This window comes from Oncorhynchus mykiss, chromosome 23, assembly GCF_057628025.1.
Source record: "Oncorhynchus mykiss isolate SJ-2025 chromosome 23, ASM5762802v1, whole genome shotgun sequence".
Classification (NCBI taxonomy): Eukaryota; Metazoa; Chordata; class Actinopteri; order Salmoniformes; family Salmonidae; genus Oncorhynchus; species Oncorhynchus mykiss.
The window spans coordinates 28,754,941-28,772,066 of NC_143044.1; the positions used below are offsets into that span (position 1 = coordinate 28,754,941).

Below are 17,126 nucleotides of genomic sequence, written 5' to 3' on the forward strand. Positions count from 1 at the left end.
CATAATCTGTAGTAATATGATACTCTGCCATCTGTTTATATACAGTAGAAATGACAGCTTTCTTTGAAAACATTTCAATCTTCAATTTAAGTCAGGGAGCACCACCCTTACAAGTTTATTTCATGTACAGCATTGAAGAGTCAAAACCCTTACACAATTTTTAAAACATGTAAAGTGTGTGTGGAAGACAAGGTAAAAAGGCGGGCACGCCGGAGGTCGTGACCTTGCTACTCCAGCTATTCGAGCAGAGTATTGAGCATCCTGCAGACTAGCTGGGAAAAGCAAGCTGTTGTGGCCAATGGGATACAAGAGGTGCACCGGCACAGCAGAAACTAATCATAGGTCAATTAAAAGGTCCCTTTCAAACAAGGAACATAAATGTGTAGCTGTGTCATTTGTACATGTACACCCTTTTGGAGTTGCACTTACCTCTAACTTGGAAAAATACAGGTTTCACAGAGCTTTAAAAAAAGTTTGCTAAACAAATCTTTCAGATAACTTTTTATTGAGAAATTAAGTATTTGGCAATATAAGAATGGTGAGAATGAACATCAAAATAAAATATTATCTTACAAGGAAAGTGAGGTCTAAAGTGTTCCACATTCTAGTACAATTCTTTCTTTGATTTTACACAGATTGGAATCAGTAAACAAGGTATCTTTATTCAGAGGCAATGCATAACTAAAAACTCTGGCTAAGATTCTTGCAGAAAATGTGGGCACAACATAAATCTTTCATTATCTCCACAATAAGCCTCTCCTCTGCTGGTATACCAATGCTACCTTTCAGCGACAGCAGAGACGTGATGGAATAATGCTAAAGGAAGACTGAGGTTTATTGCTTTGCTGCCTAGAATGATTTCTGTCGTAACTGACATATCATAACCGGAACATTGGTGCTTTTCAGCGTGGACTGAAGAGTAAGCAAGAATATTCTCTCAGGCGAGAGTCTTCATACACAATTTTCTAGAAATAACATTAGAAGTAGCCATCGTGTACACACGGTGGTGAGAATACCAAAGGCATTGGCGAGGCATCAAACCTGAGAAGTGTGAAATCAATTGATTTGCTATCTCTTTAGCAACATCACACTCTCTTAATTCAAAGTACATTTGAAGACATCACCACAACTACTACATGAAAGACTCCTTTCCGGGTGACTCAGACCAGTATAGAAGTATTAAGAGGTTATGACATCTAGACTGACTGGCCTTTCATACATTAGAAATATTTCCACCAGGTGAAATGACAGCATTGGGTTGCAGGTGTTAGGAGAAGGGGGTCAGGGTTCAGACTGTCTCCAGAGCCTCGGCAGGGACACACCCACTGTCTAGTCACTCCAGGCATGTGACATTTTATCTAAGCTCCTATTGGGGAGAGTAAAAGGACATCTCTCTCTCGTGGCTAGGGGGGCATAACATTTGCCAAAACATCTGCTTCAGTGGCTCATTGGTAGAGGTAGCTAGAAGAATAACACTTTGCCCAACTGAACACAAACTTCTAAATTGAAAGTGCACAACAGATTTTAAGTGTCGTCCAGATATTTTTTCTCTAAATAACTATCCTTTGTTTTATGAATCTCCCTTTCAGAGACAGAGAAGCTGGAGTGTAACAATACTCTTTTTGTCTTGATTCATTGTGGTTCGTCTCCCACATGGCTGATGCAATGCAAAACAAGTATATTTTTGTGCCAAAACAAAGAGTTTTGGCACAAGTTAATGAGTTAATTCCTGCCATGGTCTTAACATTTACTGTAGCAGCCATCAACATTAATTCAACAAAACAGTGGTGTAAATCATCCCAAAATAGCAGTGCAAGGACAACAGCCATTTTCACTAGTTTCTTAATCATGTAAACAAATCTTTAGCTGGAATATCATTTTTTAAACAAGTCAATCTATACAAAAGACATCATTTCAACCCAAAAAATGTAATGTGTTGACGTTAAATCAATGTGGAAAACTGATTGGAAAAAGTCATCAACTTAAGGGAATTTTGTATTTTTTTCACCCAACTTTTAACCTAAACCTGTATTTTTCCATGGTGACATTTTTTGTTGATTTTACAACTCAACCAAATGTAAATCAAAACTACACGTTGAACTGACATCTGTGCCCAGTGGATTGTGTATAACAAGTCAGTTGTTTTCAACATTGCAAACTTTAGGCATGTGGTCAGGGGGGATAGAACGCACTGTTAAAGCACTCAGAGTGGATGTGGCTGTCAGGATCTTCAAAGTCCTCTAATGGCTCACTGCCAGGGTCCTGTGTCATCGGCTCTACATCCTCGTCTGAGGTGGAGGGGTGGGTGAGGATAATCCGAGGTATCTAGCAGGAAATTGCCCAGAAATTGAACATTAATGGGTGGGAAATAAAATGAGTTAGTTTGAAGGCATACTGACATTTCACAATTGTTGTGATGAGTCCACAGCTGACTATCTGTTGTCTAAATTTACACCCCAATCCCAAATTAATGGAAAAGACACACTGAATAAAATGTGGAAATTTGACAGTGTGTATCTTTTCGATTCATCTGGGGTTGAGGTATACTATAATATGATCTAAACAACAGATGGTGTGAGACATGACCTAAACTTGATATTACACCACTTATGAGCTTAGAACACATCTGACAAACATTTGAAGTGAAGAATCCCGTTAAGGGCGTTTGATAGTGCTAATACTGTAAATGATTAGTTATTCAACAAGAGTGTACATCTAAGGGACTGAGATGACTGACGAGTTGCAAAGATTGCATCAGCATAGACACGGTGGGAAGATGTGTTGAGGTGGGAGATGCTGGAGGGGACGGGCATGCAGCTCAGCAGACATTTAAAAACGTTTTTTTTAGAAGGGTCTGGATTTTTTTTGTGCGCTTTATAAACGCATTTCATCCAATTCTACGTCATTTACGTGATCGACGACATTAGCAGAATAATTTTTAAATACCACACAAATGGCCAAATGCGGGATACTACTGTGAGACTCACTATTCAGGTAGGATACAATTTCTTGTATTTATTATTATTGTATATCATTGTTATTATTGAAGGCCTACTTAATAACCTAAATCTAAAAAGTAAAACGTTTTGTTTTGTTTTATTCTGTTGGGACATTTTCTTTGGCCAAATGAAGTTTCAACTGTAATGTTGTGTTTGCCGCAATATAATATCCTGCTCGTATTTTCACTATGAACAACGGCCTGACTTACTTTTGATATTACCCAAATAAAGTTTAGAAACTTTTGTGAAGGTTTGGTATGGTATGGCTATTAGCCTATTATACTGCAGGCTTATGATATGAAGGCAGTGCACACTTGCCCTCCAACTGACTCCGACAGTTGAACTTGAGGTGAAGAAGAAAGTTTGAGGACTACCAGAGTTATTCCTATAATCTAACAATATAATATTTTGATTAACAAATTAGCCTCCTTCTTCATGCCTACAGTGCCTTGCGAAAGTATTCGGCCCCCTTGAACTTTGCGACCTTTTGCCACATTTCAGGCTTCAAACATAAAGATATAAAACTGTATTTTTTTGTGAAGAATCAACAACAAGTGGGACACAATCATGAAGAGGAACGACATTTATTGGATATTTCAAACTTTTTTAACAAATCAAAAACTGAAAAATTAGGCGAGCAAAATTATTCAGCCCCTTTACTTTCAGTGCAGCAAACTCTCTCCAGAAGTTCAGTGAGGATCTCTGAATGATCCAATGTTGACCTAAATGACTAATGATGATAAATACAATCCACCTGTGTGTAATCAAGTCTCCGTATAAATGCACCTGCACTGTGATAGTCTCAGAGGTCCGTTAAAAGCGCAGAGAGCATCATGAAGAACAAGGAACACACCAGGCAGGTCCGAGATACTGTTGTGAAGAAGTTTAAAGCCGGATTTGGATACAAAAAGATTTCCCAAGCTTTAAACATCCCAAGGAGCACTGTGCAAGCGATAATATTGAAATGGAAGGAGTATCAGACCACTGCAAATCTACCAAGACCTGGCCGTCCCTCTAAACTTTCAGCTCATACAAGGAGAAGACTGATCAGAGATGCAGCCAAGAGGCCCATGATCACTCTGGATGAACTGCAGAGATCTACAGCTTAGGTGGGAGACTCTGTCCATAGGACAACAATCAGTCGTATATTGCACAAATCTGGCCTTTATGGAAGAGTGGCAAGAAGAAAGCCATTTCTTAAAGATATCCATAAAAAGTGTCGTTTAAAGTTTGCCACAAGCCACCTGGGAGACACACCAAACATGTGGAAGAAGGTGCTCTGGTCAGATGAAACCAAAATTGAACTTTTTGGCAACAATGCAAAACGTTATGTTTGGCGTAAAAGCAACACAGCTGAACACACCATCCCCACTGTCAAACATGGTGGTGGCAGCATCATGGTTTGGGCCTGCTTTTCTTCAGCAGGGACAGGGAAGATGGTTAAAATTGATGGAAAGATGGATGGAGCCAAATACAGGACCATTCTGGAAGAAAACCTGATGGAGTCTGCAAAAGACCTGAGACTGGGATGGAGATTTGTCTTCCAACAAGACAATGATCCAAAACATAAAGCAAAATCTACAATGGAATGGTTCAAAAATAAACATATCCAGGTGTTAGAATGGCCAAGTCAAAGTCCAGACCTGAATCCAATCGAGAATCTGTGGAAAGAACTGAAAACTGCTGTTCACAAATGCTCTCCATCCAACCTCATTGAGCTCGAGCTGTTTTGCAAGGAGGAATGGGAAAAAAATTCAGTCTCTCGATGTGCAAAACTGATAGAGACATACCCCAAGCGACTTACAGCTGTAATCACAGCAAAAGGTGGCGCTACAAAGTATTAACTTAAGGGGGCTGAATAATTTTGCACGCCCAATTTTTTTTGTTAAAAAAGTTTGAAATATCCAATAAATGTCGTTTCACTTCATGATTGTGTCCCACTTGTTGTTGATTCTTCACAAAAAAATACAGTTTTATATCTTTATGTTTGAAGCCTGAAATGTGGCAAAAGGTCGCAAAGTTCAAGGGGGCCGAATACTTTCGCAAGGCACTGTATATCTGACATGGATTAAGAAATGCATGCAGGTGTCGTTGCATATCTCTATCTTTCTGGGCTTCTCTTCCTGTTTTAGGAATGTAAAAACAAACAAAAATGTCAGGGAAAGGGCATACCTAGTCAGTTGCACAACGGAATGAGTCTTCCGCATTTGACCCAACCCCTCCGAATCAGAGAGGGGGTGCTTTAATCAACTTCCACGTCATCAGCGCTCAGGGAGCAGTTATTATTGGGGGTTAACTGACTTGCTCAAGGTCAGAATGGCCGCAATTGAAACAAGGAATAGTCTTTCTGTAATTTGTTAAAGGCTGTTTTTAAGGACGTGGCTTATTTGGCCAATATGACTTGTTTATTGATGGCGGCGTAGGTGTACTTCCTAATGGGTTACGCACCCGATCCATATGCATGACTGGTCGGGCACCAAATTCTCCTATCGGACATCCTGATATATACTGTATATAGTATGCTACAAATAAACTTTCACTTGTTCCAATATCTCAAGATAAGCTACTTTGAAAAACAGTGCTGCCCACTTTCCAAACAGTAGGTCTATGTTTTTCTCGCTATTGTATTTTGAAATGTGTGAAGGGCAAACTGACAGCCATACAAATATAATCCATAGATGGCAGTTCCCATTCAAGTCAGGACTGGCAGCTATTGCTAGTGTACCCATCAGTTTAACCGTCAGTGCCAGGGTTAGAGGTTCCAAAATCATTGTATGGATTGTGTCTATGGCCACAATGCAACAAGCTGTTCTACATTTAGCGCTCGTACTGCCCAAATTGTGGCCTGTAAGTGTTTGTGATAAAACTTAATCCACAGCAATTTTTTTAGAAGCTTTTGATCCCCTGTAGCTGAATTACGCTCTCTGGTGTAGTATTTTTGTTTTCTTAATGACGGTTCAGACAGGAGTTTTGTGGAAAATATTTTTTTGACACATTTTGGCAAGATTATTTACATTTATTAGGGGGTGCCACTGCACCCCCAGCACCCCTACTTCCCACAGCTATGTGCATCAGAAAGTCTTGCGAGGCTCTTAAAAAATATATATCATAATCTGTCCTGCCCATTAACTGGACTGGTTGTTAAAGACTTGACCAGGTGAAAACCAGCCTAATGATGAGCTTCCACTAGCTGGCTTTCACCTTGTCAGTTTTTCAGACTAGTGCAGATAAAGGAGAGGGGGTGAAGAAATGACATATTTTTTTGACCCATGAGAAGATCCTTTTGCTTACCGTCATTGTATTTTTCACCACTTGAAGTGCATTGCTTTTAAACGAGACCTCCGGTTCTCGTTTTAAGAAGGACCAATTAAGATCGCTCTGCAGATCAGACTGAAAAGAAACAAAGACACGAACAATAATGAAAACCATAACCTAGCTGGAGAGAATGTTCAGAGAACACAAGACAGTATAATAATGGAGTCGTTTTAAAAGGACATCTTGAGGACTTTCTGATACCTGTGAAATATCCAACCTAAAATGATTATGTTCTGCCTCACCTTTATTTTGTCAACACAATTATAGTTAGAGCCATTAGTGGTCAACTCCACTCACCCCTCCATTGCCGTTACAGATTCCAGCCGCAATCCTCTTGGTCAGGTCACAATCCACAGAGGGCTCCGAACCTGGCTGCTTGGCCTTGGGTCGCTGGCGTCCATCCTCCAGGTCAACAAGCTGCCAGCTCATGAGAATGTCCGTCTCCGCGGTGACGGCAACAGTGCTTTCCTGCTGGGCCCGGCAGGCATGGAGGCGCGGGATAGTCCTCTCCCTCATGACTTTCATCTTGATGCAGCTCCCGGCATTCCTCAGGACAGTGACAGCCTCATGGTGGCTGACCTGCTGCATGTCCAGGCCATTGACCTGGATGGACAAGTGACAAATGATCCGGTTGGATGCCAACAAAAGTAGAAGCAGGGGTCAAGGGTGGGTAATAGAAGCTATCGCATCAGAATGTGCATTCACTTAAAATAAACAGGTATATTTATGGGCCCACAATTCATATCCACATTTGGTCTAAGAGTTTGACATTTCATTTGTAGTGCCAATGAAAGATACATTCTTTGACCAATAGCAATATCACTCATATATTGTTATCTACCCGCTAGATATAGATATTTTTGTATACTTGCTTTAAGAGCAAAATATTGTTTGTTCTACAAACCAGCATAACTTTGTTGTAACAGTAGCCTATACAGTGAGGGAAAAAAGTATTTGAGCCCCCTGCTGATTTTGTACGTTTGCCCACTGACAAAGAAATGATTACTCTATAATTTTAATGGTAGGTTTATTTGAACAGTGAGAGACAGAATAACAGCAAAACGTGACTTAGTACTTGGTGGCAAAATCCTTGTTGGCAATCACAGAGGTCAGACGTTTCTTGTAGTAGGCCACCAGGTTTGCACACATCTCAGGAGGGATTTTGTCCCACTCCTCTTTGCAGATCTTCTCCAAGTCAATAAGGTTTCGAGGCTGACGTTTGTCAACTCGAACCTTCAGCTCCCTCCACAGATGTTCTATGGGATTAAGGTCTGGAGACTGGCTAGGCCACTCCAGGACCTTAATGTGATTCTTCTTGAGCCAATCCTTTGTTACATTGGCCGTGTGTTTTGGGTCATTGTCATGCTGGAATACCCATCCACTACCCATTTTCAATGCCCTGGCTGAGGGAAGGAGGTTCTCATCCAAGATTTGACGGTACATGGCCCCGTCCATCGTCCCTTTGATGCGGTGAATTTGTCCTGTCCCCTTAGCAGAAAAACACCCCCAAAGCATAATTTTTCCACCTCCATTTGTGACTGGTTGAGATGGTATTCTTGGGGTCATAGGCAGCATTCCTCCTCCAAACAAGGTGAGTTGAGTTGATGCCAAAGAGCTCAATTTTAGTCTCATCTGACCACAACACATTCAGATGTTCATTGGCAAACTTCAGATGGGCATGTACATGTGCTTTCTTGAGCAGGGGGACCTTGCGGGCACTGCAGGATTTCAGTCCTTCAATGCGTAGTGTGTTACCAATTGTTTTCTTGGTGACTATGGTCCCAGCTGCCTTGAGATCATTGACAAGATCCTCCCATGTAGTTCTGGGCTGATTCCGTTCTCATGATCATTGCAACTCCACGAGGTGAGATCTCGCATGGAGCCCCAGGCCGAGGGAGATTGACAGTTATTTTGTGTTTCTTCCATTTGCGAATAATCGCATCAACTGTTGTCACCTTCTCACCAAGCTGCTTGGCAATGGTCTTGTAGCCCATTCCAGCCTTGTGTATGTCTACAATCTTGTCCCTGACATCCTTGGAGAGCTCTTTGGTCTTGGCCATGGTGGAGAGTTTGGAATCTGATTGATTGATTGCTTCTGTGGACAGGTGTCTTTTATACAGGTAACAAGCTGAGATTAGGAGCACTCCCTTTAAGAGAGTGCTCCTAATCTCAGCTCGTTACCTGTATAAAAGACACCTGGAAGCCAGAAATCTTTCTGATTGAGAGGGTGTCAAATACTTATTTCTCTCATTAAAATGCAAATCAATTTATAACATTTTTGACATGCGTTTTTCTGGATTTTTGTTATATTCTGTCTCTCACTGTTCAAATAAACCTACCATTAAAATTATAGACTGATCATTTCTTTGTCAGTGGGCAAACGTACAAAATCAGCAGGGGATCAAATACTTTTTTCCCTCACTGTACATGCAGAAAAAGAGGCTGTCTAACACTGCAGCCAACAGTTTGTGTCCATCTCATGGCGCCCTCCGCTGGCCAGGAGGTGAATTGCAATGGCCTCTTTTACTAAGCCTGGTATGGAGGGGATGGGGCTGGTGATTTATCATATGGTGGTCAAAAGACCTACATGTAAATAATCAGAACGGCTAAAACTACAGGGACTATAAACATGGGAGGATGTTATGTCCAACCTCCAGTACTCTGTCTCCAATGTGGACCCCCGCCTTTTCTGATGGCCCTCCTTTCGACACTCTGGAAATAAAGATGCCCTGAAAAAGGAAAATATACACTAGTAGAAGTACAACAACTGGCATTTAAATAGTGAACATGATCAAGGAATTTTTTTTAATCAACTGTGGTTTCACTGCGCCTCCAATAATCTGAATCTGGATTTGTCTGCATCTCTCATGCTTCTTAAATAAGTGAGCTGAGACCTACCACTGAAATGTAATATCAACTACTTAAGTAAATATTCTGCTATATTACTGCTGGATAACATTCCTGCCATTAATAAATGCCACTCCACAGATATTATTATTAGCTATGGTTATAATGCAGGAGGTGTTGCTTCGATTGGGAGTTGCAGCAGTGCAGCATCAAGTCTGACAGCTCTGCTGCTCCTGCGATAAGGCTGACCTCATCACGCTCCTTGTAAGGCAGAGAGCCCTTCCCTCCTGCAATGCTGATTCCCAGACTGCCCCTCTGGCCGCAAACTTTGATCTGTAGCTAAGTGGGGAAAAACACAATTAGAGTACAAAGGAGCCTGTATCTCAACAGAGCAACCTACAGGAAAAACTTGGCCTGCATACAAAATGAAAAATGATGGTACACCTCTACCACAAAGCTTCTATACCATGGGACTTGCATTTTAGCACTAGTAGGAACTGAAGTTTGAAAAACAAATGGAATACATTATATCATAGGGCGTGCAGATTTACTCTTAAGGGCACTTTGGAGATGACCGAGTCTGGTGACGAGGTCCTGTCGGCAGCCCCAGCTTGAACCTGTTTCCCGGAGCTAGCAAACTTTTCAGTGCTATGTGGGGGGGACTGGGGACTGGGCCCTGCTTGCTGAGCTCTGCATCGCTGCAGTTTCCTGTCCTCCTGGATGTCTCCTCTGTCATGCCTGAACCTCCTGGGCATCCCCTCTCCCTCAGAGAAATGGACAGAACCATCCTGGGAGAAGGGAAGGAGAGAAGGAAGAGGGAGAGAAAGGAAAAAGTTGCAATCTGTAGCTTTCAGCAGCTTAAGTACAACCTTTTGATCTACCCAATAAGTGGGACGTCAACAAAGTGAGACCTCAAAATCTAAAGAAAATCGAATCAAATCAAAGACAACAATGAGACATAAGGTCAACGGAAGAGTATGCTCACGTCTTCAAGCTGTTCCTCCTCGATCTGCTCAGCATCCTTCTCTGGACTGGAGCAGTGTCCCCTCACGCTGTCATTGACGGGGAACAGGTTGAGGCCCCCATGCAGGAGCTCCTTGGAGGCTCCCACCCAGCGCAGGCCAGAGATGGGCCAGTTGTGGCTACTGCTGCGACTGGAGGATGTGTTAGCCTGAGCATTTCTACACCCCTGGAGAGTCAGAAAATATCATGCATAGCTAAACATGTTATGATTAGTCTACAATGATTGCAGATTAGTCTGATTGTGGATCAGAACTCATTTTGCTTATTGAGATTACACTTCAAAGATAAACATATCTACTTTAAAATGGTCATTTAGTTTTAAACTGAAATAGTGCACAGTTTTAGACTAGTATACTCACAGTAACACAATAAACATTCGTATATACCAGTCAGCTTACAACCTGCCTTTACTTTTCTTTTAAGTTCATGAGCAGGAATGTACACTATATACACAAAAGCATGTGGACACCACTTCAAATTAGTGGATTCGGCTGTTTCAGCCAACAACCGTTGCTGACAGGTGTATAAAATCGAGCACAAAGCCATGCAATCTCCATAGACAAACATTGGCATTAGAATGGCCTTACTGAAGAGCTCAGTGACTTTCAACGTGGCACTGTATTAGTATGCCAGTTCATCAAATTTCTGATCTGATAGAGCTGCCCCAGTCAACTGTTAGCACTGTTATTGTGAAGTGGAAACATCTAGGAGCAACAACAGCTAAGCCACGAAGTGGTAGTCCACAGAATGGGACCACCGAATGCAGAAGCATGTAGCGCATAAGAATTGTGTCCTCAGTTGCAACACACACTGAGTTCCAAACTGCCTCTGGAAGCAACGTCAGCACAATAACTGTTTGTCAGGTGTTTCATGAAATTAGTTTCCATGGCCAAGCAGCCGCACACAAACCCAAGATTGCCATGCGCAATGCCAAGTGTCGGCTGGAGTGGTGTAAATCTCACCGCCATTGGACTCTGGCGCAGTGGAAATGCATTCTCTGGAGTGATGAATCATGCTTGAATCCGGGTTTGGCGGATGCCAGGAGAACGCTACCTGCCCCAATGCATAGTGCCAACTGTAAAGTTTGGTGGAGGAGGAATAATGGTTCGGGCTAGGCGCCTTTGTTACAGTGAAGGGAAATCTTAACGCTACAGCACACAATGACATTCTAGACAATTCTGTGCTTCCAATTTTGTGGCAACAGTTTGAGGAAGGCCCTTTCCTGTTTCAGCATGACAATGCCCCTGAACACAAAGTGAGGTCCATATAGAAATGGTTTGTTGAGATCGGTGTGGAAGAACTTGACTTGCCTGCATAGAGCCCTGACCTCAACCCCATGAATTGGAACGCCGAATGCGAGCCAGGCCTAATCGTCCAATATCCGTACCCAACCTCACTAATGCTCATGGCTGAATGGAAGCAAGTCCCCGCAGCGATGTTCCAACAACTAGTGGAAAGCCTTCCCAGAAGAGAGGCTGTTAAAGCAGCAAAGGGGGGACCAACTCCATATTAATGCCCATGATTTTGGAGAGAGATGTTCAACGAGCATGTTTGCACAAACTTTTGGTCATGTAGTGTATGTGGACTGTGTCCAAGTGCTGTGAAATAGTCAAGACCCCAAACGTTATTTAATGTATATATATCTCCACACTATTGAGGTTGGATTAATACTGAAATTGTGAAAATGATAATGCCCTTTTAGTGTAAGAGATGTTTGAAAAGTCCAGCTGAAAATTCTGCCTGTTTTGGTGGGAGGGAGTTTTCGCCTTTCATGGTAACACATGCAGTAAAGTAGCTAATAGACCAATAAGAAAGAGTTCTAAAACTCTGCCAATAACAGCTAATTATCAGTTTTACCTTGCCCACTCCTAGCAAAATCCTTGTTCGAGAGGTTTTTCTTTGCTCAGAAGCTATTTGTTTATTTTTTACGATTTTCATTTAAAAACAAAATCAGGTACTTAATTGTTACCCCGAAAATATTTGATAAAGTCAAAATAGCTGAATAGAACATTTAAGGCATTGCTGTTCAAAATGAGATAAATCCAGAAGTTATTGCACAATAAGAATACAAAGCCAGGAGGAAACCAGACGCACATTATACATAAATTACAATTTAACACAGAAAATGTGTTAGATTATGTATTGTTAAGCAACAATACACTATTTGATTATGAACTAAATTTAAATTGACCTTTCGATCATTCGCACTAATAATGCTCAGATTAAATATTTGTATATTTGAAGGATTAAAATGGAATCATGATACAGTGAGTTGTGCATGCACTAGACAGGCTGCCAAAACGAGCACCATGGCATGAGGAGGAAAGCTATGTAATGTAGCAGTACTGTTTTCAGAGATAGTTAGTTATTGTGAAATTATATTCTTACCGGACGGTATATCTGTCTACATTTCAGATTAAAGGAAACTTTGTTCTCCAGTCTCAATTAGTTTACATTCTTGTTAATTAATTTACACACTTAAGAACTGCTTGCTCATGCAATTAAGTGCCGGTCACGACCAGCTCTATGCATATTTATCAGTAGATGATTGTATTTAATTTGTTAGGTTTCAGAGACAAAGCACCACGTACATCATTGCAGCTGTTAAGAACAAAGGATATTGTAGCAATCTAGAGGCTTTAATCAATTATAGAAGTCTACTGACATGGCAGGAAACAGTGAGCTCTGCCTTTCCAGGAATGATGAAATCAGAGAGACCGTCCCTTTGGGAGATGTACACACTTCCTTTACAAAATGGCAGATAAGGAAAAGTAAGCTATACAGTTCTATTGGTTATTTATTAAGGACCAGAACACTTCAGAAGCAGGGTGATATCGTGCCTTCAGAAAGTATTCACAAACCCTTGACTTACATTTTGTTGTGCTACAGCCTGAATTTAAAATTGATTAAAAATGGGATTTATGGTCACTGGACTACACACAATACCCCATTATGTCAAAGTGGAATGAAGTTGTTTGAAATGTTTACAAAGTAATTAAAAATGAAAAGCTGAAATATCTTGAGTCATTAAGTATTCAACCCATTTGTTATGGCAAGCCTAAATAAGTTCAAGAGTACACATTTGTTTAACAAGTCACATAATAAACTGCATGGACTTTGGAATTACTATCTCATCTCTGTATCCCACACATACAATTATCTTTAAGGTCCCTCAGTCCCACAGTGAATTTCAAACAAAGATTAAACCACAAAGACAGGAAGGTTTTACAATGTCTCAGAAAGAAGGGCACCTACAGTATTGGTAGATGGGTAAAAATATCCCTTTGAGCATGGTGTTTCAATACACCCAGTCACTACAAAGATACAGGCGCCCTTCCGAACTCACTTGCCGGAGAGGAAGAAAACCACCCAGGGATTTTAAAACAGAGTTTAATGACTGTGATACGAGAAAACTGAGGATAGATCAACAACATTCTTGTTACTCCACAATACTAACCTAATTGATAGAGTGAAAAGGAAGCCTGTACAGAAAACTATTCCAAAACATGCATCCTGTTCTCAATTACAGTGTTATGTTTGGGGCAAATCCAATACAACACTTTTTTATTTATAAAAAAAAAGGAACCTTTATTTAACTAGACAAGTCAGTTAAGAACAAATGCTTATTTACAATGACGGCCTACAGTGGGTTAACTGCCTTGTTCAGGGGCAGAATTACAGATTTTTACCTTGTCAGCTCGGGATTTGATCCAGCAACCTTTCGGTTACTGGCCAACACTAACCACTAGGCTATCTGTATACTCCATATTTTTCAAGCATAGTGGCGGCTGCATCATGTTATGAGTATGCTTTTAATCATTACAGACTGGGGAGTTTTTCAGGATACAAAAAGAAACTGAATGGAGCTAAGCACAGGCAAAATCCTGGAGTAAAACCTTGTTCAGTCTGCTTTCCACAAGAAACTGGGAGATTAATTCACCTATCAGCACAGGCAAAATCCAAGAGTAAAACCTGGTTCAGTCTGCTTTCCACCAGATAGTGGGAGATTAATTCCCCTTTCAGCAGGACAATAACCTAAAACAAGGCCAAATCTATACTGGAGTTGCTTACCAAGAAGACAGTGAATGTTCCTGTATAGCCGAGTTACAGTTTGGACTTAAATCTACTTGAAACCCTAGGCAAATCTTGAAAATGGTTGTCTAGCAACGATAAACATCCAATTTGCCAGAGCTTGAAGCGGTTTGAAAAGAATAATGGGCTAATATTGTACAATCCAGGTGTGCAAAGCTCTGAGACTTGCCCAGAAAGACTCACAGCGGTAATTCTAACTTGTATTGACTCAGGCGGGTCGCTGTATTTCATTTTCAATAAATTAGCAAAAATGTCTAAAAACATGTTTCACTTTGTCATTATGGGGTATTGTGTGTAGATAGGTGGGAAAAATATATGTAATCCATTTTGAATTCAGGTTGTAAGAACAGAATGTGGAATAAGTCAAGAGGTATGAATACTTTCTGAAGGTACTGTAGACTTGAAAATCATACAAGCTGTTCGGGGGATGTATAATTTGCCTTTACAAGCCTAAATAAAACCAGGGAACGGTTAGGGATAACGATACTCATTGCATTGTATTAATACAATATAAACATCTACTTGAGATAAACACATGGAATTTAAACTTTGTGAATGCAACATTGAATGCAGTCCATACTTACGCTCTCATTTCAAGACAAGCAGACTTCACATACAGGACATGACAGTTAGGTGAGGTGTTGCATACTATATACACAAGTCATGCAATGCAAGTTGGATGGACAAAACAGGAGATGAATGGTTGAGGAAAAAGTACTAACGTGTGAATAACCACCCTGATGAGCTTTTTATCAATGGGCTTTGTTAAAACTATGAGTGATTTCCTTTAAAAAAATGGAAATTAAACAGTTAAAATCTAATCCAATTTTAATGGCAAATACATACAGTATTTAAGAATAATCAATGATAACGGGCATGTGCGGCTTGAATACAAAAAATATGGCATTTATGATTTGACATGTTAACAGATATGAGACGTTAGATGACATGTTAACAATTGTGAGATGGTGAAGTAAAAACAGAAGGTCTACATTTTTCATAAAGGACTAAAGGCTGAAACACTAAAGACTAATGGACTAAAAACGAAGTTAAGGGGAATAACGAATCATGTTTGGTTTTAAACCCATTTTATTTTATCAGTGGTTAAAAGTCGTCCAAATCTGTAGGCTCAGTGTCCATGCCAATTTCAAATTGTGTTTTTGTGCAGCTTGATCATTAAAATAAAATAATTTTTAAAAGAAAGATGAAATCCACATTAAAACAAATTTATATGGTCCTCTCCTTGAAATACATTTAAAACAAAAAAGGTTAAATCCATGTTGTAGTGTACCATTTGAAGAACATTCCGTTTTATTAAGACGCAATAAACTAAGAAGTGCATTAGTGTATGCTTAAACTGCATTTTCAAAAGATTCCACCCTGGTTCTTATTACCTTGTTTGTAATGAAATTGGCCATTGAAAGTCTAAGCTCATGTGTTAAAGGGAGAAAGTGGCAAATGTTAAAATGCAGCTGTTTCTGGTATTAAGAAAACATTTCAAAGCAGTGAATCGCAATGAAAGAAAGTAAGACAGCCTTGTCACTTCCACTCAATCTGATGTGGGAGAGTGGTTATGGTACATGTTCCAAACTTAATTACAAAATTACCAAACATGTCTATATAAAAATGAGTTTAGGATTTTATTAAGAAGTTAGACAATGGAGTAGAAAAGATTCGAGGCTGTCTACTCACCCAAAGGGAATTATATTGTTTTGATAAGACATTAGCAACTGCATTTTTTAAAAATTTTTACTTAAAAAGGAAAACACTAAAAAGGAAATAAAATACGTACCAAATACCAAGGTAACATTTTTTAAATTCTGCGATAGTTTAAGAAACTTGCTATACATTGTTTTAATTTACACCATCTGAGCTGCCAAAAAGTATAAAAGTATCGATATTCACAAATGACTATACAATAATCCTTAAATCAGTAGGTCCAAAAACTAAGTATCCCCAAAATGTAAAAAGAAATATTGCCAAAGTATTTAAAAAATAAAACAAATATATATAAAGATGTCAACAATATTTAATATACTTAAGACTTACAGTAGTGCAACTACCTATTGTCTGTAAAAAAAAAAAAAGAAGGAACAAATACATCTTTAAAAAGCACTAACTTTAAAAAATACCTTTAAAAAGGAACACACCTGTGCATATTATTGCGGTTTGAAAAGAAGGCACATGGGCCCTGGTAGTCTGAGCCAGATACCGTGCAGGGTATTGGAGATGAAGTAAGATACTGGACAAGAGGATCACAGCAGAGTCCCAGGGATGAGCTGCAGGAGGGGTAGGTAGATCGCAGAGGGGTTTGTGGGGAAAAGTAGGTTCAAGGGGTTGTGCAGGAGAACATGGTGAGAGACACAAGAGGTAAGAATGTTTCTGAGGTAAGAGTCACACAGACGTGGTGACTGTAGCATTATTGACCTCGTTTTTGTTGGAATCCAGGCCTTTGGCAGCGTTCAGGTCGTTGCGGAGGTTCTCCGCTGCTTTCTTCATGGTCTTCAGCTCGCCTGGGTGAGGAGTGGCCCGTCGCATCAGCGTTCCCTGTGGGGAGGAAATAAAGAGGGACAGGGAGGAGAAACAGTGAGATGGAGCTGTAAGACTGAATGGACCCAGATTAATCAACAGGTCTGTCATTCTGTCATGTATTATATTACCTTCATAGCAACGTATATAATATGTTATACACTCAGTCACCAGTTTATGCATGGTTTGTTCCTACAGACAGTGAGTCACATGGCCATGAGTTGCTATATACTGTAAAGCAGGCAGACAGGCATTCAGTTACTGTTCGATTGAACATTAGAATGGGCAAAACGGGTGACATAAGCAACTTTAACCGTGGTA

General features: G+C 40.3%; 2 protein-coding genes across 3 annotated transcripts in view; both read right to left on the minus strand.

The window, feature by feature from the left end:
* Window positions 1–493: 493 nt before the first annotated feature.
* On the minus strand, window positions 494–11,594 carry LOC110502699 (protein scribble homolog). The gene is made up of 7 exons (XM_036960667.2): window positions 10,147–11,594; window positions 9,713–9,949; window positions 9,411–9,500; window positions 8,966–9,043; window positions 6,612–6,917; window positions 6,291–6,389; window positions 494–2,325 (listed from the first exon to the last, which is right to left on the minus strand). Exons 2-7 carry the CDS (start codon window positions 9,914–9,916, stop codon window positions 2,173–2,175), a joined length of 930 nt encoding a protein of 309 aa, XP_036816562.1. The 5' UTR covers window positions 9,917–9,949; window positions 10,147–11,594; the 3' UTR covers window positions 494–2,172.
* A 3,753-nt stretch (window positions 11,595–15,347) lies between these two features.
* The window catches only part of LOC110502701 (uncharacterized), a 77,995-nt gene continuing 76,216 nt past the window's right edge, over window positions 15,348–17,126 (minus strand). The window contains exons 14-15 of one of the 2 annotated variants that reach the window (XM_021580941.3): window positions 16,704–16,823; window positions 15,348–16,555 (exon numbers count right to left, since the gene is read on the minus strand). In XM_021580941.3, the coding sequence (XP_021436616.2) occupies window positions 16,532–16,555; window positions 16,704–16,823 (144 nt within the window). In that variant the 3' untranslated portion in view covers window positions 15,348–16,531. Of the gene's footprint in view, window positions 16,824–17,126 lie in introns of both variants that reach the window. The other variant, XM_021580940.3, reaches the window with a different exon arrangement.

Excerpts from the sequence above, each read along its gene's own strand:
- LOC110502699 (XM_036960667.2), bottom strand. The coding sequence starts at position 9,916 with ATGCCCAGGAGGTTCAGGCATGACAGAGGAGACATCCAGGAGGACAGG. Across the intron at positions 9,044-9,410 it reads CTTACAAGGAGCGTGATGAG|GGCATCTTTATTTCCAGAGT; the intron begins GTCAGCCTTATC and ends TTCCTTTTTCAG. Across the intron at positions 6,390-6,611 it reads TCTGTAACGGCAATGGAGGG|TCTGATCTGCAGAGCGATCT; the intron begins GTGAGTGGAGTT and ends GTTTCTTTTCAG.